Here is a 24583-nt window from a genome sequence, read left to right as displayed (position 1 = left end):
GGACGGCGGACTCGTCCAAAGCTCCAAGTAGCATGAGCATCGCGGCCGGCGGCGTTGGCGAGTAGGACTCATGCCAGAGCCCAGACCGCGCCATCTGCAATTCTGCATCCAATTCCATCGCAGGTCTGTTCCATCGTGATCGTCACTTGCATTTGCAATTGGCTGCAGAGGCACTCGCTAAGACGGAAGGCCAGTCCAAGAGTAAGATTTAATTCCGTGTTATTTTCTTCTTTCCTCGTTTGATTATGTTGATGTCTTGATGATCATAATACATCTATTAATTTTATTTTTTCCACTGCAAATGCAAGTCATGTCGTGAGCAAAACAACATATAGAAAAATATGATAGCTATTAAAGTGCTACTTGCGTTCTACAATGACACAAGGAAGGCTCAACGATTTGGCTATGATAGCACTTGAGAGTGACAGCTGGAGAAAATTAATTATGAGCGCATCATTAAAGATTTTATTTCAAAAAATACTCAAAGAATAAAGTTCTTCAAGTGAAAAATAGGTACAATAATTATTGAAATATCTCATTTATATGTAACTTATTACTATTGTTTGATACTTTGAATTTACTAGACCATTAGAGCCTCATCTTAGCATTTCGCACTGGGCCTCCGATTTGGTTGGGTCGTGTAACATCCCGAAAACCCACCAAATTAAAACGTGCGCTAAAATTATTTTTCGTCGTTGAGCTCGACCCCACCTAAAACCCCGAACCCTAATTCCCAGGATTCCTCCTGAACAACCCGACAACCGAATTCAATTCACGCCCCATCCATTTCCCACCCAGCGCGACGCGTCGCGTCCGACCGGCGCGAATCTCGCCCCTCTTTTTCCTCTCTCCTTTCTCCTCCCTTCCCTCCTGGCCGCGTGCCCATCCCCGTGGCCCGCACTCGCGTGGCGACACCACGCGTGGCCGACCGCGGCCGCAGTCGCCGCTGGCGCGCACCGCCCCCCCTCCTTTTTCTTTTCCCTCCCTCCCATTTTTCTTTTCTTTTCCTCTATTTCTTTTTCCCTTTTTTCCATTTCCTTTTTTCTTTTTTCCCTTTTCCCTTTTTCTTTCTTTTCCTCCCTCTCTCCTTCCTTTCTCCCCCTCCCTCCTCTGCCTCGCTCCCGCGCGCCCCGAGCGCCGCCGTGCCCGGCCCCTCCTCCCGGTGCGCACGCCTCCCCTCCTCCCCGAGCCGAGCGGCCTGACCACCTCGCCGGCCCCGCGCGCGCGCCACGCCGCCCCGGCCTGCTCCCACCGGCCGCGTTCGCGCGCACCGCAGCGCCCCGCCCCGGCCAACCGTGCGCCCGCGCGCGCACGCACACGTCGCGCCGAGCCGCGTCGCGCACAGGCACCACGTGCCCGCACCGCGCTCCGGTCCGTACCCGCGCCGCTCGCCGTGCCCGCGTGCGTGCCTGGCCACGCCGCGCGCCGCCCGTCGCTGCGCCGCCCGCTCGACGTCGTGACGCCCGCCGCTAGCGCCTTGCCCCGGTCGCGCTCGCCTGCGCCCGCGTGCCCGCACCCCCGCCGCAGCCAACCCCGCGTGGCCACGCTGCGCGCCGAGCCGCAGCGACGCAAGCTCCGCCGAGCCACGTGCGCCGCCCCGCCATCATTACTGCCGCCAACCTGTGCCGCACAGCGCCACCGGCCCCGCTCGCCGCCTGCCCGAGCGGTCACATCGCCGCTGTGCCACCTCGCCGGCCGCGCCGCCGCGTCCCGACGCCAGCAAGCGGCCGGAGCGCCATAATTTCGCCCCGCACCGCTTGCCGGACGCCCCCCTGGCCGCACCTACCCGTCATTACCGCGCTCGACCTCCCCGACTGCCTTAGCTCGGCTATAAAAGGGCCCCCGAGCTCCACGGCCATCCACACAACCTCACCGCCGGCCCTAGCCTCCCCTCTTGACCCGCAGCGCCGCCGCCGCAGCCATTCCTGCCCGCCGCCGCCGGCTCACGTCGCCCCGCTCCCTCGCCGCGCCCCGAGCCGAGGTAAGCTGGGGAATCAATCCCCCGCACACCCGAGCCCCTTTTCCCCTTCTCTCCGCCCCTCCCCGAGACCCAGGGCCGCCGGAATCGGCGCCGCCGGCGCCCTAGGCCGCCTCCCCTGTTCTGCGGGATGGAGGAAGGGGAAGGAAAGGGCATTTAGCCCAAAAGCCCCTCCCCTTTCCTTTATTTCTGAAAGAACCCCCTCCACTTATGGCCTTTATCCAAAAAGAACCCTGCCTTTTGTTCTAATTTCAAGTAAACCCTTCCACATAAAAACATAATTCTAAGTATACCCTTGACCCTTCCAGTTTAGTCCAAAAGTTTCCTGAAATCACATTTAGGCCCCTGCCTTCCCGAGGAATAGTTACAACTGGGCCCCTGACCCCTTATCCGACCCCCGAACCTTTACTAAACCTATCATTTCATGTACCAAACGACCCCGAAACAACCCGGGACTTTACCACGCCTCATTTAACCAAGTTGTGGCCTTACCATTAAGAAACCACTCAAAAATGCCACTTCTATCTCCATATTTATGTGATTCCGACTCGAGCTCAATGATAGATCTTTGTATTGATTGGATGCTTGTTTGTGTGTGCTGTAGACCACGGAGTGAACGAAGGAGAGCCCGTCAGCGAGCAGTACTGTGAGCAGGAGAACGAGGACCAGTTCCGCGACCCCGAGCCCGAAGGACAGGACTTTCCCGAAGGCTACGAAGACGGCAAGTTCAATCCCATCCTTTGATGCATGTTTCTGTCCTAGTTTTTATAAACACAACCCGATGGCCTGTTTTAAAAAATTGCATGTGTTTTGCTTGCATGAAAACACGGTTGGGTAGCCACCCCTTGATTTGTGATGACCATTCCTTGACCACCTAGATTAATATCTGATTTTGCTTGGACGTTAATCGATATTAGAACGCTTAGGACTTTACTCATAATACAATTTATTTTATAAAGAAAATGTGTGCGTGTGGGATGGGATAAATGTGGCGTTTTTGTAAAGAAAGAGTAGACGGGATGGATGGCATTTCTACGGATTTGCCATTAGGTGTGCTCGTGCCAATGTGGCAGGGCAAAGAAGGGAGATATCCATCTTGTCGTGTCTAAGGACCGAGTTGGTGTGTCATCTCACCTAACTCCACCATCGTGCAAACCACTCGACCGTTGAATGGGCAACGGCGTAGCATAAATCCCACTAGTTGGTGTGATAGCCATCAGGAGAGCTGAGAGCAACGGGTGACTAAGGAAAAGGGATAAGCCCCGAGTGACTTATGCCCGGTTATACCTAAGTGAACGGTCGATGACCCCTTGGTGCATCCCGTGATGGCTAGTCAGGCTTAGCTATGGTGGGTAATGGCTATGTTGGGATCTACACCGACACGATGGTGTTCGAGTTATGGTATCCTACTTGTGGGTAAAATTGCACACCTCTGCAGAGTTAAGAATCTATTCGAATAGCCGTGCCCACGGTATTGGGCGAGTTACGGTGTGGTCACATAACTAGTGTTTCATTGGGATGGGCTGTGTGAGTTGTTTTGGAATTGTGTCCGGCAGTCGTGCCGTGTGCTACGACGGACGGGGAGTCCGGTAGCAGTTTTAAAATTTGAACTCCGTATTATTACAAAAACTGATTTTCTAAAAGGGTTTTATGTTAAATAACCCCTGCATAAAATATCGTTTTTCCGCAATTTAAACCGTAACCTTATCCTTGATTTACCTATGCATATTATTTTGATATAACCCCTCCGTGGGTGTGGTTGGACTTGCTGAGTACGTTCGTACTCACCCCACTCTTACTTTTTACAGAAGAAGACCCAGACTTCGTGCCAGACGACGCTGAGTAGGGTTATCGTTCTGCACCCAACCTTGCCTGTGGAACCGGCCCTGTTGGGATGCCGCCGCTGTCGCAATACTCTGAGCCCGTGATAGACCCCATATGGTTTGCGGTCTGGTGTTATGTCATAGCTTGGTTAATTATTATTATTATCTGTATCGAGTGTCCTCCAAGGTTTGTACGGTTTTGAACCATCTGATGTAATAAATGTGGCATCAGCCTCCTGGGACTGGTGTTTTGTATCACATTTAAGTCTTCTCTTGAGAGGGGACGCTTCAGGTGGTATCAGAGCCGTAGGTTGGCCGTAGGACGTGACCCTAGGAGTGAAACCCGTTTTCAGGACCCTTCACCTTAGGACTTTTCTATCTTTAACCCTTTCTTTACACTAGCACTTACCTTTGGTTCTTGCCCTGTTCCAGATGGCTGACAATGGATGGATCGGCGGAATCTATTTCGCAGAGCCCGGCCTTCCTAAGTTATTGATACTCAGTCTGGAACGAGTCGGAGTTGTGGACCCACCAGAGTTTCTCTATCGGGAGTACGACTCCAAGGGCACTCTTCGGTGTGACCTGATGATCTTCATAGCAAGAAGCACCCGCTACCCTGATGTGGACCCTTGGTTCATCTCCACCACTGGATTCCGTTTCCCGGATACCTATCGGAAAGCCGCCCGTAAAGCCCTGCGACGGCTCCGAATGATCTACAAACATCACCTTCAGCGGACTCCTATGGGGTTCTTCCCGCCAACTGAAGGGAGAGGACGCACCTGGATCGCCCGGATGAGAGGACTCGGAAGGGAAGAAGAAGACCTGGAAGACACAGTATCCCACCTATCCATCTATCTCACCGGCCTGGATGAGCTCTACCGCGAGCAAGCAGCACAACTGAAGCAACAAGTCCACAGAGCAGAAAAGGCAACCCAGGAGCTGGATGAACAACGGACAAGAACCGTACACGCCGAGTATTCCCTAGCCGCCCTCCAAGTCCAAATGGATGAAAAAGAGGCAGAACTGGAAGAGCAAAAGGCAAGAGCCACACGCGCCGAGAATTCGCTAGCCGCTCTCCAAGCTCGAGTGCAGAGGTACGAGGCTCGCTGGGGAATAGGAGGGTGGATAGAGGAAGACAAAGAAGAAGAACCCATGGAAACCCATTGGGATGTTGGTACTCAGACCGAAGAAGAAGAACCTGAAGAAACCCACTGGGATAAAGGTACTCAGACCGAAGATGACATGATGGATCAGTACCTCCCACTGAAGAAGCGCCCCCTTAGGATCGAGGAAGAATCCCAATGATAGGAGTAGCACCCCAAGTTAGAACCCTTGCCCTAATAATCGTGTATCCATGAAGTCTGTACCCCATCATGTTGTAATAATAATAAATATCACCTACTCCCTTTGTGTACCCCAATTAATTGTGCAAGTTTTTCACCCTATCTTTGTTTTCAGATGGCTGAGGAAGGATGGACCCATGGCGACTGCCAAGCTGCACCTGGCTTCCCCAGCCTGTTGATCAACGCCCTGGAAAACCTTGGCGTCACGGAACGCCCAAGGTACTACAGCAGAGAGTACGAGCATCATGGCACTCTCCGCTGCAGGGTGATCATAGTCATCGCCAGAAGTGAACGCCACCCCGACACCCAGCCCTGGCGAGTGACCGCTACAGGGTTTAGGCACCAAGACACCTATCCCTTGGCTGTCAGAAAGGCACTTCGGTACCTATGCCGGATCTTCGAAGAACACTTAGCACCCACACCAATGAGGTTCTTTCCGCCGGCCATCAGAACCCCTGTTTGGGAAGCTCGCATGAGAAGCCTGGAACGACGCCGCCATGAAGAAGACCCTCTGTATCAAGTGGCTAACTACCTAGCCGCTTTGGATCAGCTCTTCGATGAACAAGCCCACCTGCTGAGGGAGCAGACCCATCGTGCTGAGAAAGCTGAACTCGCGGTGAGGCTCCAACAGGTCCGAGTAGCCCAAGCCGAGGCAAGAGCCGCGGCCGCGATCAGCAGTGAGGCAGTTGCACAGGAGAGCCTCAGACAAGCCCGAGACCGACGCATGCAAGAATGGACCAGAAGTGGGACACCAGTTCCGGCCATCGGAGAAGACCATGTTCTACTCGGGACGCCCGTCATAGGATGGGGGACGCTCTTTGGAAGCCCTCAAGCACCACCCGAGAACCCCGAAGGGTCTACTGCTGTCGGCGAAGGAGAAGCTGCTACGCAACCCCAAGAGAACGGGAACTTAGAGGATGGCGAGCAAGGACTACTCGCACGTACCGCCCCAGAAGAAGACTCGCCCCGCGAGTAGAATGTCCGACCCTACCCCAGTGTTGTACCCCTCTAGCCCTTTCAGTTTAAGTTGTACCCTAGTATGAACTTGTACCCGGACGTGTAGCACGCGTTCTAGTCATGTCCCCGTGTTGTACCCTGCCGCGCTGTATTAAAGTTGTTTGTTGCCTTGTTGTGTGCTTGTGGTGTGTGCCTTTCGGCGGAAGGTTGATTCTGCCTTTTTCGCGTTAAACAACTTAAACATCACCTAATCTTAACCCTAACCCACTGGTTCTACAGATGGTTTCCCGAAGCGTTACGAGGGCCTCCTATGTCAGGGACCCTGCAGCCGCTGATGCAGGAGTACGCCTTAACGGGCAAAACCATCCTCAGGAAGAACAAGAAGTGAGTCAGGGCAGAGGAGAAAATCATGATGCACAGCTGCCACCACCACCCCCACCCTTCACGGACCTGGCACAAATAATCCATAACCAGACTCTCATACTGGAGACACTGGCCAATGCTCTAGTGAACAGGCAGCCACGAGAGCAGACCTTTAATGACAAGCTGACAGCTTTTCTGAGGGCCAAGCCACCCACTTTTGCCGGATCCAGCAACCCCTTGGACTCAGATGATTGGCTCCGTGTGATTCAGAGGAAGCTCGAGCCGTTTGGGTGCCAGGATCGAGATAAAGTCCTTCTGGAAGCACATCAACTCACCGGGACTGCTTTAGCCTGGTGGGAAAATTACTGCGCTGCTGCCAGAGATGCCTCCACCATCACCTGGAATGAATTCGTGAGGGAGTTCCGCCGTTATCACATCCCCTCGGCCACCATGAAGCGCAAGGCAGATGAATTCCGCGCACTTCAGTAGGGGAATATGTCGGTGGAAGAGTATACCCACCAGTTTATGGAACTGGCTCGCTATGCACCAGAAGAAGTGAATGACGACGAGAAGAAGCAGGATATGTTCAAGAAGGGACTAAACCCAAAACTCAGGACCCTGCTCACCCCTCAGATCTATCCTGACTTCAACACCTTGATGAACAAAGCAATCCTCACCGAGAAGGCCAAGAGTGATGAAAGAAAAGATAACAAGCGCATGTTCCTGGAGAGCAAGGCCCGCCAGCAGGATCGTTCCCAGAAGGCCAGAAGCTTCAGCTACAATGCACCAAGGTCCCAAGCCCCAATGCAACACAGAACTCAGTCTCAAGCAACAGGACCACGGGCCCCTAACACACAGCCCAGAGGCCAGAGCACCATGAGGGCCCCACAGAGTAATGCGAGCCAAGTCACCAACAACAACAGCAACGTGAGGGCTTGCTTCAACTGCCGTGAGACGGGTCACTTCCTTGCCGATTGCCCCTATGCCAAGAACAAGCCGGCTACTTCAGCTTTCTCCAACACAGTGAATGGACCCAAGCCAGTGCTGACCGGTGCCAACCGAGTGCCTCTTTGCGGCAACAGCAACAACAACAACAACAACCAGCACAGGCAATCCCAGCAGTCTTTTGGACGAGCCCGCGTCAACCACATCGACGCGCAGGAAGCACAAGGAGCTCAGGGCGTAGTACTCGGTGAGTACCTAGTCAGCTCAACTCTTGCAACAGTACTGTTTGATTCTGGAGCATCACACTCATTCATATCCTCAAGTTTTGTGGAGAAACATAAAATACCTACAGTACTACTAAAAACACCCCTATTAACCCGGACGCCCGAAGGAGACATCAGGTGTCAACTGGGATGTCTGCAAGTAAGAATCAATTTAAGTGGGGTAGAGTTCCTAGCAGACCTAGTAGTACTTAAGTCGGAAGGGATAGATGTGATCCTCGGAATGGACTGGCTAAGCAAACACAATGGCCTCATAGGGTGTACGGACAAGGTAGTACATTTAACGAACCCGGAGGGAGTCCGAGTGACCTGCCACACCCGAGAAAGTGGAGCAAACCCGATGGTATTCAGTATGGAAACCAAGAACTTGGAAGAAGTCCCAGTAGTGAATGAGTACCCCGACGTCTTTCCCGAAGAACTTCCCGGTATGCCACCAGATAGGGACGTAGAATTTGTTATTGACCTTGTCCCTGGAACTGCCCCTATAGCCAAGAGACCTTACAGGATGGCAGCCTCCGAGTTGGCAGAATTAAAGAAACAACTAGAGGAGTTACAACGAATTGGCTTCATCAGGCCAAGTTCATCTCCTTGGGGAGCCCCGGTTCTATTCGTCAAAAAGAAGGATGGAAGTATGAGGTTGTGTGTTGATTATCGGGCACTTAACGAAGTCACTGTCAAGAACAAGTACCCCCTCCCCAGGATAGATGATCTTTTTGACCAGTTAAAAGGAGCCAAGTACTTTTCCAAGATTGACCTGAGGTCCGGATATTTTCAGCTCAAGATCAGAGAGAGTGATATCCCGAAGACAGCCTTTGTCACCCGATATGGGCAGTTTGAGTTCACAGTGATGTCTTTCGGGCTAACAAATGCACCTGCTTATTTCATGAACCTCATGAACAAAGTGTTTATGGACGAGTTAGATAAGTTTGTCGTAGTTTTCATTGACGACATACTTATTTACTCGAAGAGTATTCAGGAGCACGAGCAACACCTGAGGGTAGTTTTGGAAAAACTGAGAAGGCATAGGCTATACGCCAAGTTCAGCAAGTGCGAGTTCTGGCTGGAGAAAGTAGCCTTCCTTGGTCATATTCTGACCGCCGAAGGAGTAGCCGTGGACCCCGAAAAGGTCGAAGTAGTATCCAACTGGCAGCAACCAACCAATGTCAGTGAGATCAGGAGTTTTCTCGGATTAGCTGGGTATTATCGGAGATTCATTGAGGGATTTTCCAAGATAGCCCGGCCCATGACAGAGCTACTCAAGAAGGAGAAGAAATTCACCTGGACGGAGTCGTGTGAAAGGAGTTTCCAGGAATTGAAGCGAAGATTGACGACCGCCCCAGTGTTGACCCTACCGGATATTCATCGAGATTTTGTCATCTACTGTGATGCGTCCCGACAAGGATTGGGTTGTGTACTGATGCAAGATGGGAAAGTCGTTGCATATGCTTCCCGTCAGCTCAGGACTCATGAGCAAAACTACCCGACCCATGATTTGGAACTTGCAGCCGTAGTGCACGCACTTAAGATTTGGAGGCATTATTTGATTGGAAATAAGTGTGAAATCCTTACCGACCATAAAAGTCTGAAGTATATCTTCACCCAACCAGACTTAAACCTGAGGCAGAGAAGATGGCTGGAATTAGTTAAAGATTATAATCTGGAAATCCATTATCACCCTGGTAAAGCAAATGTAGTAGCCGATGCCCTAAGTCGGAAATCCTACGGGCCCAAGGATAACCATTTACGAGAGGAAATGGCACGATTAAATGTGCACATTGTCCCTCGAGGCTCCAGCCAAGTGCTGAACGTTCAATCCACTCTAGAAGAGAGAATCAGGAAAGCCCAAAGATCGGATAGGGGACTGATGGAAATCCGGAGGCAGACCGGAGAAAATAAGGCACCAGACTTTAGAGTGGATAATAGAGGAACGTTGTGGTATAAAGATAGAATTTGTGTGCCCCAGAAAGGAGATTTCAGGCAAACAATCATGGATGAAGCCCACAACTCGGCCTACTCCATTCACCCAGGATCCACTAAAATGTATATGGACTTAAAACAGAAGTATTGGTGGAATGGGATGAAGGCAGATATTGCACGATTCGTCGCCCATTGTGGTACTTGCCAGAGAATCAAAGCTGAACACCAGAAGCCGGCAGGATTGTTGCAACCCCTACCCATCCCGGTATGGAAATGGGATGAAATAGGAATGGATTTTGTAGTAGGCCTGCCCAGAACACAGAAAGGACATGATTCCATATGGGTAATAGTGGACCGACTCACTAAAGCGGCTCACTTCATACCCGTACGGACCAACTACGGTGGAGAGAAGCTGGCCAAGCTCTATGTGGAAAAAATAGTGAAGTTGCATGGTGTGCCCAGTCGTATTGTTTCAGACAGAGGGACCCAGTTCACCTCTAGATTTTGGAAGAGTTTGCATAAAGCCATGGGCACCAAGCTAGACTTTAGCTCCGCTTATCACCCACAGACAGATGGTCAGACAGAAAGGGTGAATCAGATTATGGAGGATATATTGAGAGCATGTGTTCTCACTTACGGCAAAGATTGGGAACAGAGTTTACCTTATGCCGAGTTCTCATACAACAACGGGTATCAAGCAAGTTTGGGCATGTCGCCGTTCGAAGCTCTTTACGGAAGAAAATGCAGGACCCCGCTGATGTGGTCAGAAGTTGGAGAACGTGCCCTAGTCGGGCCCGCACTCATAAAAGAAGCAGAAGAAAGAGTAGCCAAGATTAGAGAGAAACTGAAAGCAGCCCAGTCCCGACAGAAGAGTTACGCCGACAAGAAAAGACAGGAAATAAGTTTCAAACCATGAGATTTCGTGTATCTCAAGGTGTCACCCATTCGGGGAACCCGAAGATTTCAGGTACAAGGAAAATTGGCCCCTCGGTACATTGGACCATACCGAATTCTGAAGAAAGTCGGAGCAGTAGCGTACCATTTGGAGCTACCAGAAGAAATGTCTGATATACATCCAGTATTCCACGTCTCGCAGCTAAGAAGATGTTTGAGGGTACCCGAGGCAGAGCATGTGCCAGTAGAAACGATAGATTTACAGCCAGACCTACGATATCAGGAAATACCGGTCAAGATTCTCGATACTGTCACCAGGAGAACCAGAAACTCCGAAGTACGGATATGCAGAGTTCAGTGGAGCAGCCACGGAGTAGAAGAAGCTACGTGGGAACGCGAAGACGCTCTAAAGGAAGAGTTTCCCCACCTGTTTAGGAACCAGCCGAATCTCGAGGACGAGATTCATTTTAAGTGGGGAAGGTTTGTAACATCCCGAAAACCCACCAAATTAAAACGTGCGCTAAAATTGTTTTTCGTCGTTGAGCTCGACCCCACCTAAAACCCCGAACCCTAATTCCCAGGATTCCTCCTGAACAACCCGACACCCGAATTCAATTCACGCCCCATCCATTTCCCACCCAGCGCGACGCGTCGCGTCCGACCGCCGCGAATCTCGCCCCTCTTTTTCCTCTCTCCTTTCTCCTCCCTTCCCTCCTGGCCGCGTGCCCATCCCCGTGGCCCGCACTCGCGTGGCGACACCACGCGTGGCCGACCGCGGCCGCAGTCGCCGCTGGCGCGCACCGCCCCCCTCCTTTTTCTTTTCCCTCCCTCCCATTTTTCTTTTCTTTTCCTCTATTTCTTTTTCCCTTTTCCATTTTATTTTTTCTTTTTTCCCTTTTCCCTTTTTCTTTCTTTTCCTCCCTCTCTCCTTCCTTTCTCCCTCTCCCTCCTCTGCCTCGCTCCCGCGCGCCCCGAGCGCCGCCGTGCCCGGCCCCTCCTCCCGGTGCGCACGCCTCCCCTCCTCCCCGAGCCTAGCGGCCTGACCACCTCGCCGGCCCCGCGCGCGCGCCACGCCGCCCCGGCCTGCTCCCACCGGCCGCGTTCGCGCGCACCGCAGCGCCCCGCCCCGGCCAACCGTGAGCCCGCGCGCGCACGCACACGTCGCGCCGAGCCGCGTCGCGCACAGGCACCGCGTGCCCGCACCGCGCGCCGGTCCGTACCCGCGCCGCTCGCCGTGCCCGCGTGCGTGCCTGGCCACGCCGCGCGCCGCCCGTCGCTGTGCCGCCCGCTCGACGCCGTGACGCCCACCGCTAGCGCCTTGCCCCGGTCCCGCTCGCCTGCGCCCGCGTGCCCGCACCCCCGCCGCAGCCAACCCCGCGTGGCCACGCTGCGCGCCGAGCCGCAGCGACGCAAGCTCCGCCGAGCCACGTGCGCCGCCCCGCCATCATTAATGCCGCCAACCTGTGCCGCACAGCGCCACCGGCCCCGCTCGCCGCCTGCCCGAGCGGTCACATCGCCGCTGTGCCACCTCGCCGGCCGCGCCGCCGCGTCCCGACGCCAGCAAGCGGCCGGAGCGCCATAATTTCGCCCCGCACCGCTCGCCAGACGCCCCCCTGGCTGCACCTACCCGCCATTACCGCGCTCGACCTCCCCGACCGCCTTAGCTCGGCTATAAAAGGGCCCCCGAGCTCCACGGCCATCCACACAACCTCACCGCCGGCCCTAGCCTCCCCTCTTGACCCGCAGCGCCGCCGCCGCAGCCATTCCTGCCCGCCGCCGCCGGCTCACGTCGCCCCGCTCCCTCGCCGTGCCCCGAGCCGAGGTAAGCTGGGGAATCAATCCCCCGCACACCCGAGCCCCTTTTTCCCTTCTCTCCGCCCCTCCCCGAGACCCAGGGCCGCCGGAATCGGCGCCGCCGGCGCCCTAGGCCGCCTCCCCTGTTCTGCGGGATGGAGGAAGGGGAAGGAAAGGGCATTTAGCCCAAAAGCCCCTCCCCTTTCCTTTATTTCTGAAAGAACCCCCTCCACTTATGGCCTTTATCCAAAAAGAACCCTGCCTTTTGTTCTAATTTCAAGTAAACCCTTCCACATAAAAACATAATTCTAAGTATACCCTTGACCCTTCCAGTTTAGTCCAAAAGTTTCCTGAAATCACATTTGGGCCCCTGCCTTCCCGAGGAATAGTTACAACTGGGCCCCTGACCCCTTATCCGACCCCCGAACCTTTACTAAACCTATCATTTCATGTACCAAACGACCCCGAAACAACCCGGGACTTTACCACGCCTCACTTAACCAAGTTGTGGCCTTACCATTAAGAAACCACTCAAAAATGCCACTTCTATCTCCATATTTATGTGATTCCGACTCGAGCTCAATGATAGATCTTTGTATTGATTGGATGCTTGTTTGTGTGTGCTGTAGACCACGGAGTGAACGAAGGAGAGCCCGTCAGCGAGCAGTACTGTGAGCAGGAGAACGAGGACCAGTTCCGCGACCCCGAGCCCGAAGGACAGGACTTTCCCGAAGGCTACGAAGACGGCAAGTTCAATCCCATCCTTTGATGCATGTTTCTGTCCTAGTTTTTATAAACACAACCCGATGGCCTGTTTTAAAAAATTGCATGTGTTTTGCTTGCATGAAAACACGGTTGGATAGCCACCCCTTGATTTGTGATGACCATTCCTTGACCACCTAGATTAATGTCTGATTTTGCTTGGACGTTAATCGATATTAGAACGCTTAGGACTTTACTCATAATACAATTTATTTTATAAAGAAAATGTGTGCGTGTGGGATGGGATAAATGTGGCGTTTTTGTAAAGAAAGAGTAGACGGGATGGATGGCATTTCTACGGATTTGCCATTAGGTGTGCTCGTGCCAATGTGGCAGGGTAAAGAAGGGAGATATCCATCTTGTCGTGTCTAAGGACCGAGTTGGTGTGTCATCTCACCTAACTCCACCATCGTGCAAACCACTCGACCGTTGAATGGGCAACGGCGTAGCATAAATCCCACTAGTTGGTGTGATAGCCATCAGGAGAGCTGAGAGCAACGGGTGACTAAGGAAAAGGGATAAGCCCCGAGTGACTTATGCCCGATTATACCTAAGTGAACGGTCGATGACCCCTTGGTGCATCCCGTGATGGCTAGTCAGGCTTAGCTATGGTGGGTAATGGCTATGTTGGGATCTACACCGACACGATGGTGTTCGAGTTATGGTATCCTACTTGTGGGTAAAATTGCACACCTCTGCAGAGTTAAGAATCTATTCGAATAGCCGTGCCCACGGTATTGGGTGAGTTACGGTGTGGTCACATAACTAGTGTTTCATTGGGATGGGCTGTGTGAGTTGTTTTGGAATTGTGTCCGGCAGTCGTGCCGTGTGCTACGACGGACGGGGAGTCCGGTAGCAGTTTTAAAATTTGAACTCCGTATTATTACAAAAACTGATTTTCTAAAAGGGTTTTATGTTAAATAACCCCTGCATAAAATATTGTTTTTCCGCAATTTAAACCGTAACCTTATCCTTGATTTACCTATGCATATTATTTTGATATAACCCCTCCGTGGGTGTGGTTGGACTTGCTGAGTACGTTCGTACTCACCCCACTCTTACTTTTTACAGAAGAAGACCCAGACTTCGTGCCAGACGACGCTGAGTAGGGTTATCGTTCTGCACCCAACCTTGCATGTGGAACCGGCCCTGTTGGGATGCCGCCGCTGTCGCAATACTCTGAGCCCGTGATAGACCCCATGTGGTTTGCGGTCTGGTGTTATGTCATAGCTTGGTTAATTATTATTATTATCTGTATCGAGTGTCCTCCAAGGTTTGTACGGTTTTGAACCATCTGATGTAATAAATGTGGCATCAGCCTCCTGGGACTGGTGTTTTGTATCACATTTAAGTCTTCTCTTGAGAGGGGACGCTTCAGGACGCCTCTGGCAGCGGTGTAGCTGCTATCCAACCACTGCAGTGAGGAGGAGGATGGAACGGAGCTTACGAGGTGGACGGGCACCTTGATGTGCTGGACGAGGGTGGAGCTGCCATCGTGGTCGACGGGCGTGTGGCGGTGCAGGCGCCGGACGTGGTCGGAGTCCCATCCGCCGCTGGCACCGCGGCCGGGTCGTTTGCTATCAGCCTCCCGGTCCACCGCGCCGCAGCGCCGTCGCCGTTGTTGCTGCCTGGGAGCGAGGGCTGGCGCCTTGCCGCCGCCACCTGCGTGCGCGGGCCTACGCGCCTCCACCCCTGCTTCCTGTGCTGGCGCCTGTCTTGCGCAAAGTGGAGCAGGGCGGTGGTAAGCATTAAGCGTCCGCCGGACATCAGGTAGTCGTCACGCCGGCGGCCATCGCTAGGCTATCATGGAGCACAGCATCAGGCGTTAAACTATGGGAGCATGCAGCGCCGGGGGGTGGGGGGCAACAACACCGGTGGCCACCAGCGAGTCCCGCTCGTGCGGTGCAGCGGCGGTGCCGGACACCGAAGGGCACGCGCCTGGCGCCGCACCCCAGCCCGGTGGCGTCGTCGCTGCCCACCACCATCTTGCGCGGTGAGGTGGCGGCACGGAGATGGGGCAGCGGCGGGAAGGAGGAGAAAGCCGGTGGAGGATGAGGGGGAAAGGAGAACGATGGCCCGCGCGGCGCGAGCGGCGCCAGCGCCGAGATTGGTTGCCGCGTCGGCGGCGGGGAGGAGGGAGGAGGAGGAGGAGCAGCCGGGGACGGGGATGGCGGGGAGGAGGAGAAGAGGTGGGTCGGCGGCGGGGAGGAGAGCAGGAGCAGGGGAGGACAGGACGGCGGTGGGAAGGAGGCGGCGGGGTTCGGGCGGCGGCGGAAGGGAGGAGAGTTGTGGGATGTGCATTAGACGGTGCAAAAAACTTTTGGCCGACGTGGACGAATGGGAGCTCGCCGAGCGGTGCGCGTTTGACATATAGAAATACTTCCTCCGGCAGGTCTGGGCCCGTTGATAAATGATATACCATCGATCTGCAGGTGACGCCGCCGGAGACTTGGGCGGCGCACGGGCCACGAGCGTGCTAACAGGTAACTGCTAACCTAGTATTTCCCCTTTTGTTCCAGCTAAAGCAAGGTGCTTGGTTCCACATGGAGCATCGCAACATATGCAACGCGGTGCGAATATTATCCAGTACTATAATCGCGCGAGGAATTATGTAGGGTCAAGGTTTTTTTACCGACCGGAACCGATTTCGGTTACCGGTGTAACTGGTCCGGACTGTTCCAGTACCGACCGGTTGCAAACCGCCCTAATTCAAAATTCAAATTTGAATTCAAAAAATGAAAAAATCCCAAAAAAATTCCTAAAAATACTTGAAGTTGCGACGAATCTAATGGTGTCAAAAAAATTTAAATATTCATTTATTTAGTATACTTTGCGGGCATTTGAAGTTAAACCAAAAAAGAAAAAAAATGGGCCGGCTATTTGTATGCACAATTATGATTATGGTATTTGTATGCACGCTTATTACTATTATATTTGTATACATAATTATAAATTGTTGCTTTGGTGTGGTCTTTTACATTAATATGTGCATAGCTCATGCCAAAAATTTTATTTATTTCACACCGAGGAACCACTTTAAAACCGTCAGTTTTTTTGTTCAACGGACCGGTTACCACTCAAACCGGCCGGTTACCACTCAAATCGGACCGGTTTACCGGCCAAACCGGTCGGCTAACCGGTGGATACCGATTGAACTAAATGAAATTTGAATTTGACCGGGTTTTACCGGTTTCCGGTCAAACCGGACCAGTTTACCGGAACCGGACGGCGGCGGTTTCATCAGACCGGTCGGGAAAAAAAACCCTGTGTAGGGTAGAGCAACTCCAACAGACCCTCTATTTAGGCCCCTGCTCCAAATTTAGAGGGTGAGGTCTAAAAATCTAACTCCAACCGCCCTCTACTTAAGCCCCTAAAATAAGGAGGCCTCCAAATCTCTCTAGGGAGCCCTCTAACTGTGGGTCCCACCAACAACTGCCTTCTACTTTCCCTCCACGCGTGCGCTCCACTCCTCCTGTCCGCATCCCTGCATGCGCGCGCGCCGATCGCCGCCGCCGCCGCATCCGCGCGTGCTGCTGCTACGTGGCTGCCGCCGCCCCATGCCTGCTGCTGCCTGGGATTGGATCGAGCAGGGTACAGGGAGGAGCAAGAAACGAGTGGGGGAGAGAGAGAGAACGGGCCGGGCCAATAGCGCCACTCCTGCTCCTCGGCGCCGCCGGCGAGGGACGGGCCAGCCGCGCGCCGTTTCTGCTCCTCCACGCGCCGTCGCCGCGGGTCGGGCCAGCGGTGCCGCCCCTCTCCTCAGCGCCGCCGGCGAGGGATGGGTCAGCCGCTCTTCGTTTCTGCTCCTTCGCGCTGCCGCCGAGGCGCCGAGGGACAGGACGGCCGCGCTCCATGTCCTCCAGTGCCGCCTTCCCGAAGAGCACGTCCCTGATGCCCCACTGCAGCCGCGCGCCCCGCAGCCACTCCACGGCAATGTCTGCAACCGAGAGGATGGAGAAAGAGAAGAGCAGGGATAGGATCGACTACCGGCTCCACATGTCATAATGGAAAGGATGGATGAGAGACTGACCGGTGGTCCCTACATGTCATAATAAAGATAGTGGTTGAGTCATAGAGGTTGTTGCTGGAATTGATGATAAAAAATATAGCCCCAGAAAATAGAAACAGCCCCTAATTACTAAGTAGGGGTCAGGAATAAAAATTATTGCTGGAGATGCTCTAAAGCTTACATCTTCTGGTCCATCAGCCCATCTTATCTTTTCAAAAAAAAAGAGAGAGATCATGCCATCTTGACTTGACTTCTCAATCGTCTAAGCGAGCAAGCGGCCGTGTGTGCATTCAGGCTCTCAGCTTTTCAGGGATCGTATCCAATCAATGCTGCATACATCCACTTATGAAGGGTACGCAGTCTGTTGAATCGCTAAACCAACGTGCATGTACAAAACTACAGCGGTTACTGTCTGCCAGGTGCCCAGGCACCACCCCGGCCCGCCGCCCCGCCATGACATCTGGGCTAGGAAAAAAACGTACTGCAACAGCACCTATGTCGCCGAGCGTACCGGAGCTTGCAGATTCGAAGTAATGGATTGATGATGTTGCTCCAATGTGGACAGGGGACGATGGCTATTATGACATGCACAACGAAATGCACCAGTGAATATGGTCGCACTGCCACCTCTTTTTGGCAAGTAGATTTATTAGCTACGGTCCATTTTTCTCCTCCGGGAAAGTACTAGTTTCTTTTTCATCAAGCGTAAAAAACCTATCATAGGCAGAGCTCGGTGCCCAGCAGCATCCGTTGTTTCACTGCTAGAAAACAACAAAGCCAGCTTCTTAAGGCACGATCGCGAAAGAAAAAACAAAGCCAGAAAATACTAGTACAATAGCCTTTTTTGCATGCAAATTTCCCTATTAGAAAACAGGACTATCAAGAGCAAAATTGCATAAGATTCATCACAAAATATATGATCCAAAAACTGCAACTTCATGGACAAGAAGACTGCTTGTCCTAATGTCAGCACAAGAATTGAATAATCAGAGTCTAGCAATCTTTTGAAACCTCTTAAGCAAAATTTTGTATTTGCCTACGGGGAAAGTACCGAAATGCTTGTAGTAATTGATATACTTTCCTATAGAAAAGTACTGAAAATATTTTTACTATTTGACAAAAATACCTACTGCAAACTACTAAAATACTTGCTGGGCGTATGTTGGCAGCTTGCTCCCATCTTCATCCCCTCCCTTCTCGTCCCGACCTCCCAAAGCCCAGACCCTGAGACCCAGCCCCCACCCCCAGGCATGCTGGCGCACGGCGGCTACGGCATCCCCTCCCCCCTACCCCGTGCGGAAGGTGCCCTTCCGGAAGCTGGTCCGGCGCGCTCTCTACCCTTGGTGCCTCGTGTGGTTGCGGGTCTATCGAGGTGGCGGCAGGGGCGTCAAAGCCGAGCGGCGACGACGGGAGCCGGAGAGGCCAGGGCATTGCCCAACCACGACAACTGCCACTACCACCGGCCCTAGCGCACCCTCCACCCCAGGCGCCCCCACGTGGTCCGACTGAGGTGCGGGTTTTTAGAGCAGGTATAATAGTTGGCGGGGAGCCGGCGGGGAGCTTGCGTGGCAGATGAGAGAGAGTCGAGCGGGCGGGGAGCAAAACGCTGGCGGAGACACGCTGCGCATCTTGCCATTGGCTGAGCAGCGAGCTGGCAGCGGGCCCACCACCATCCCACGCGCGTCCGAGCCAACTACCGGTGAAATCTATTAAACTTGCTCTTATCGTCACGACGGCAGCATAGTTGACGGGGATGGTGGAGGCTGCCTGCATGGTCATTATGCCCCTTATAATCTGTATAAGATTTTCACTTGTTTTTTTTGGTACGGAAGAAGTAAAAAGTAGAAACTGAACATGGTGTTTTATAAAAGGGAAAAGAGTCCAGAAAGAAAAACTATATAAAAAGCTTGGCAATCGTAAAGATAATGTTTCTTAGAGAACTTGGCATTAAAAAAATCACTAGCTCAAGTTCTTCTTCAATTCTACCAATCATCCCATTTCTAACACTCTGCCATGGTGGGACTCCCAGCCAGACAGGGCATTTCTAAGGCCATCCACACCGGGAGACTGTAAACATTACTGGAGTAAGAAAATACAGTAAAAACGCCTGCAGCGGCGTACTCTAAAACTTACCCTACCATCCAGTATCCTCCCGTTTCCCTATGTCTAGAGCAATACCGTATCCTGCCCCCGTCCGCCATTGTCAACCACCCTACAGGGAGGCGGAATCCGCGCCGTCACGGGGAAGTGAAATCCGGTCCGCCTCCGCGTTCCGACTTGCGCGGTCCTGCGCCTCAGACGCCGCCGGAGAGCAGCGAAGAGGCGAGAGGGGAAGGGCTCGTGCGCGGCGCGCCAGATGGAGCATGGGAGCAGGGGAAGGGCCGGCGGCCGCGAGCTCGAGCAGCATCAGGGGCGCCGCTGCCTCGGCGAGCTCGAGCAGCACCAGGGCCGCGGCGAGGCGAGCTCGAGCCGGAGCAGGGGCGTCGCAGCGCGCCGCCACGCCTCCGCGGCCGTGCGCGCCGCTCTTCCCCAGCGTGCGTTTGTCGCCGCCCAGCTCGCGCCGTGGAGGAGAGGAAAGGGAGAGGGTGGGGAGAGAGAGGATGGCGTGGACGGAGGGAGGGAGGGAGGACGGCCGCGCGCCACCGGGGCCGGGACGGAGAGGAGGATGGCTGCGCGCGCGCCGTGCCCGCTGGCCCTCCACCCCGTCGCGGCCTCCGGCCACCGCGTGCCTGCCGCGAGCTGCTCCGTCCCAGAGTGCCGCGCGAGCCTCCGCCTCCGCCTCCGCCGCCGCCGCGCTGCTCGAGCTCGAGGAGGCGGAGGCCTACCAGGCCGGTGGAGGGCGCAGGGAGGAGGGGGCAGTGAGGGAGCAGTAGCGGCGGAGAGATAGAGAGAGGGAGGGAGGGAGGGTCCGGGTGGTAAAAATAGAGAAAAAATATTTGACACGTGGATTCTGCCTAAATAATTATTATACAGTAGAGATTTAGAAAATGAATGGTACAGAAAAATTAGATATAAAGGAGAGAATATTGATTATCAAAATAAAAATATTCTTTTAAAGAATATAAATATCGAGAAGAACCAGTGTAGATAGTCTAACACTTGGCATTGGACATGGCTTGATAAAATGTCAGGGAATCCGAGGTGGCGACCGTCTGTCAACATTCATCAATGATTCAATTCCACCTGATCCACTTCGCATGGCACCGATCTTTCGGGGCAAAAAAAAAAAAAACTTCGCACCGCCTCCCACGTTCAAATTCGAACCGCCTCCCGGTCCCCGGCCCCAACGGTCGCCGTCCTCCCCAATCCCCAAATTCCCCACCGCTCGTCTCGTCGCACCACACCCACGCCACGCCCCGACTCCGGAAAAACTAATTCGAGCTCCAGCCGCCTCGCCGCTCGCGCAACCCCCGCCGTGATCCTCTCTCCGATGGCGGCCGCCTCAACACCCGCTGGATCCGCCGCGCCCTCTTCGCAGCCGGTGCGCGTCGTGCTGCGCGTGCGCCCGTTCCTACCGTCGGAGGCCACCTCTGCGGCGGCGCCCTGCGTCTCCCTCCTCGGCAGCCACCCCGGCGGCGAGGTCACCGTCCAGCTCAAGGACCAGCACACCAGGTACGCCTCCCCGGCGCCCATCATCAGCGTACGAGTTGGAGCCCTTGGGAGTAGTTCCTGCGCTGATCTCAGATTATCACGTTTGGTACCCAATTAAGCAAAATTGCCAGAAATTAGTGAAGTACTAAGGGAAAATTCATTTTAGCATTGTGTGCTCCAGGAAAAACCTGCAAGTTGTCATTCCGCTACTTAGTGATTGTTAATTCAGTGGAGAGCCTTCTAGCTTTTGTTTCATGGTCCTCTGCAAGCGAACTGATTGCTAATTCAGCGGAGAGCCTTCTAGCTTGTTTCATGGTGTTTAGTTGCTGTACTGATCCATTTATGCAGCCGGAGCGAGCATTATAAGCTGGATGCATTCTTCGGTCCAGAGGACAGCATCAGCCAGATATTTGATCGGGAGGTCAGCACAGTGATCCCGGGCATATTCGAGGGGGCCAACGCCACTGTCTTCGCCTACGGGGCAACTGGCAGCGGAAAGACATACACGATGCAGGTGCCTGCTATTCTCTTGACTGCAATTTGTTTGACGAAATGACTCTATTGGCCAAAAAACCTGTTACTGAAACCTGGCTGAGTGGCTGTTACGCAGGGCACCGAGGATTTTCCCGGGCTCATACCCTTGGCAGCTTCAACAGTACTGGCACTTTGCACCGGCACGTGGTGCTCTGTGGAGATATCTTACTATGAGGTGTACATGGAGCGGTGCTATGACCTGCTGGAGCCCAAAGCAAAGGAGATCATGGCCTTGGATGACAAAGATGGTAACATGCAGCTGAAGGGCTTGAGCTGGGTAATGTGATACTAGTTGGTGATTGTTGAATGTGTTTGTTGGAATTCCAGGAGATATCTTATTTTTGTCCGTTGATGGTTCAAGGTCCCTGTGCGATCTATGGAGGAATTCCAGGAGCTCTATTCCATAGGCGTGCAGAGAAGAAAAGTTGCCCACACTGGACTGAATGACGCTTCTAGTCGGAGCCATGCTGTGCTCTCTCTCAGGGTCAGAGCTGATGTTGTGAAAGGGAGGATTAACCTGATTGACTTGGCAGGTACGTGTCTCTGGATTGAGCCACACATGCTTAAGCTTTATCCTTCTAATTTAATGTTGTGCGTGATTGTCGTTTCTAGGCAGCGAGGACAATAGAAGGACTTTCAATGAGGGGATCCGCCTTCAAGAAAGTGCTAAGATCAACCAGTCATTGTTTGCATTGTCCAATGTAATTTCAGCTCTAAACAAGAATGAGCTCCGCATACCCTATAGAGAGAGCAAATTGACCCGCATACTACAAGATTCTCTAGGAGGCAGTAGTCGTGCTGTGATGATAGCATGCCTGGTGACTTTTCCATACCTTTGCCCAATGGATGTTTGATCTTGTAGTACTGAGCTAATTGTAACTTCTTGTTGTTTCAGAATCCTGCAGAATACCAGGAGTCAGTCAATACTGTAAGTCTGGCTGCTCGTTCATGCCACATTGGGAATTTTACAAGTTCAGCAAGCAAGCAAGAAACCCCCAAGGTCAAGGTTGATATGGAGGCAAAATTGCGAGCATGGTTGGAATCAAAGGGGAAAACAAAGAGCATCCAAAGAATGGATGGTCTTCTTTCCCCAATTCCCATCAAGACTTCATTTTCTATGAGCCATATGAAGCAACCACCATCTTCCAGAATCTCTTGTAGATCTAAGGCAATGGATCAAGATGGTGGTAAAATCAAGAAGTTAGTATTTCTGACCATTTCCCCTTTAAATACTACATGGAACCATACATAATTCTTAACTTCTTATTTCTATATCTTCTGCTGCAGGATTCTTTTCGATCCAGAAGTCCATGTACCCAGTGAAAAAATACCAGGAGAGCACATGCAAAATGAAGTAAATACACCAAAGAAAGGTACTTTACAAAACTGCAGGAGTGCATTGTATTTGTGTGAAATAGTGATTACATAATGAACAAAGACTATCTGTAATCACTAAAAATACAAAAGCTACTTGTAATTTACTCGCAGCAAACTCTGAGATTTTTTACTTGTGGTTTCATGTGTGATTCTGATGTGTAATACCTTATGCAGCAGTGCTTCCTTCAGTAACTCAATGCAAAGAAAAGCATGAAGCTTCTCTCAGGAAAGCTCTTTCACCAATTTCTTCCAATGTGGTGCCTGCGAACCAGCAAATATCTGATAATGTCATGGAACCCCAAACTCCAATAGAAACATCTAAAATTGAGAAGATTCCTAGTGCAACGCCACTGGATAAATTCAATGCGCTAGGGTCTAACATAAAGGTTTGTATGGTTACCCTTCTCATTCCATAGACGAGCAATTTGCTACAGTTTAACATTTAGCAAACGATCTTACAACTTTTCAGGAAGCTTTTGTCCAGCAGTACCTTGACTTCTTAAATGTTGCAAACAAGTAAGTGCAATTCTACAGCCTTCTTGTTGGCACCCCAGCATTCGAGATTCTTACATGCTCTTGACTTTACTTATTGTTGAAAAACTGTTGTCCATAGCATGGCTGATGCTGTTACTTAACTGACGAGAGAGGAGGAGGAGGGGGGGGGGGGCAATGATCTAAATTGCATAAAATTCCCTGGTTCTAAAAAGGCCATAATTTATGCAAAAAAACATTAACATAATAAATAGACACCATCATATAGCCCACATGATGATTGACTCTGTCTCTCTCTTCTATGCTCATGGTCCTGTTTCAATCTTTACAAGTCAACATGGACATGTCAGTTGTGGACTTGTGGGGAGTGAACACCACAAATTAACTAAGGTCCTTTGCAAACATGGCCAGACATTTTGGGGTGCTTATGCAATTTCCTAGTTTTTAGGTCCAGTAATTTGCTCTCCTAGGTGTTGGTTTGAATGAGAGGCCAAGCTACATTTCTTCTCATTATGACACTTCAGCAGGAATCCTGCCATTCTTTATAGTTTTCTCATCAAAGAAACTCTGACTGTTAGCTTGTTAATCTAGTATGATACGTGAACTTTCTGTGCTTAGACTGATTTATGTCTCAATAAATATTAAGTTTTTGCCAGTCTTTATTTCTAAGTTTCTTCTTTTACCTATGAATGCAGGGAAGAGTTACAGCAATTGAAAGTATGATCCTTTCATCTTAAGCATTTTAACCACTGTTGTTTCATCCTTTTCCTATGACTAACTTCCCTGCTTGTTTGTTAGGGAATTGGCGCGAGGAGAGCAGAATATATCCTTGAATTACGGGAGGAGTCACCAACACCATTCAAAACTGTAAGATTTTGTAGACTTTGAAACAATCCAGATGTTATATTTTCAAAGAAAAAATGAAAAAAGAACCTAGATGTTGAAAATGACCTTCTTACACAATTTGATTGTCCAGCTTGCGGATTTGGAAAACACAGGCCTCTCATCAAAACAGGTGATTTTTGTGCTCATTGCTTATGCATGCATCTGACTTCTTATGGTGTGCTCTTTTGTCACCTGTAACGGCTTTTGGCTTTCTTGGTCATTTTGGACTTGTAGATCCAAGACATCCTTAGAAAGACGACCTCTGGAATCTTCAAATGATGGCTAAAATTGATGTTCCAAAGTAATGGAGTAACAGCATGGAGTTTTTCCTTAAAAATGATTAACAAAATGGACATTGAACATTTGAACTGTAACTTGTGCTGCTGGTAAAGTTAGTTTAGTCTTGCATTTGGTGACTAGGCAATATCCTGCTGCTTCTCTTATCGAGATTCGAGACCATGTACCTTTCGCCTTTCAGCGTATCTGTAGAATTGTAGTTGAACAGCTAAACATAGGAGTTGTGCTGCCACTTTACATGGAGCAATGAGTTGCTCCTCTTTGTTGCTGAATACTACGAGAACATGTTTCTGAAATGCTCTCTGTGATGAACTTTTTTCTGAAATGCTCTCTTTGATGAA

At 51.9% G+C, this 24583-nt stretch overlaps 1 protein-coding gene across 2 annotated transcripts; it reads left to right on the top strand.

Moving 5' to 3' along the window:
• The first annotated feature begins 20356 nt into the window (after positions 1–20356).
• LOC120698454 (kinesin-like protein KIN-10C) lies at positions 20357–24583 on the top strand. Of its 2 annotated transcripts, none has more exons than XM_039982075.1 (13): positions 20357–20678; positions 21006–21171; positions 21268–21468; positions 21553–21724; positions 21804–22009; positions 22087–22391; positions 22479–22564; positions 22746–22954; positions 23038–23084; positions 23756–23777; positions 23859–23927; positions 24037–24075; positions 24180–24583. In XM_039982075.1, exons 1-13 carry the CDS (start codon positions 20497–20499, stop codon positions 24222–24224), a joined length of 1749 nt encoding a protein of 582 aa, XP_039838009.1. In that variant the 5' UTR covers positions 20357–20496; the 3' UTR covers positions 24225–24583. The 2 variants fall into 2 exon arrangements, with proteins under 2 accessions (XP_039838009.1, XP_039838008.1); XM_039982074.1 differs by having other exon boundaries at positions 20358–20678; positions 22743–22954.

Source organism: Panicum virgatum, chromosome 3K (genome assembly GCF_016808335.1).
Source record: "Panicum virgatum strain AP13 chromosome 3K, P.virgatum_v5, whole genome shotgun sequence".
Taxonomy (NCBI): Eukaryota; Viridiplantae; Streptophyta; class Magnoliopsida; order Poales; family Poaceae; genus Panicum; species Panicum virgatum.
This window is presented reverse-complemented; position numbering and strand designations above follow the sequence as displayed.

Excerpts from the sequence above, each read along its gene's own strand:
- LOC120698454 (XM_039982074.1), top strand. The coding sequence starts at position 20,497 with ATGGCGGCCGCCTCAACACCCGCTGGATCCGCCGCGCCCTCTTCGCAG. Across the intron at positions 21,172-21,267 it reads GAAAGACATACACGATGCAG|GGCACCGAGGATTTTCCCGG; the intron begins GTGCCTGCTATT and ends GCTGTTACGCAG. Across the intron at positions 23,085-23,755 it reads TTCTTAAATGTTGCAAACAA|GGAAGAGTTACAGCAATTGA; the intron begins GTAAGTGCAATT and ends CTATGAATGCAG.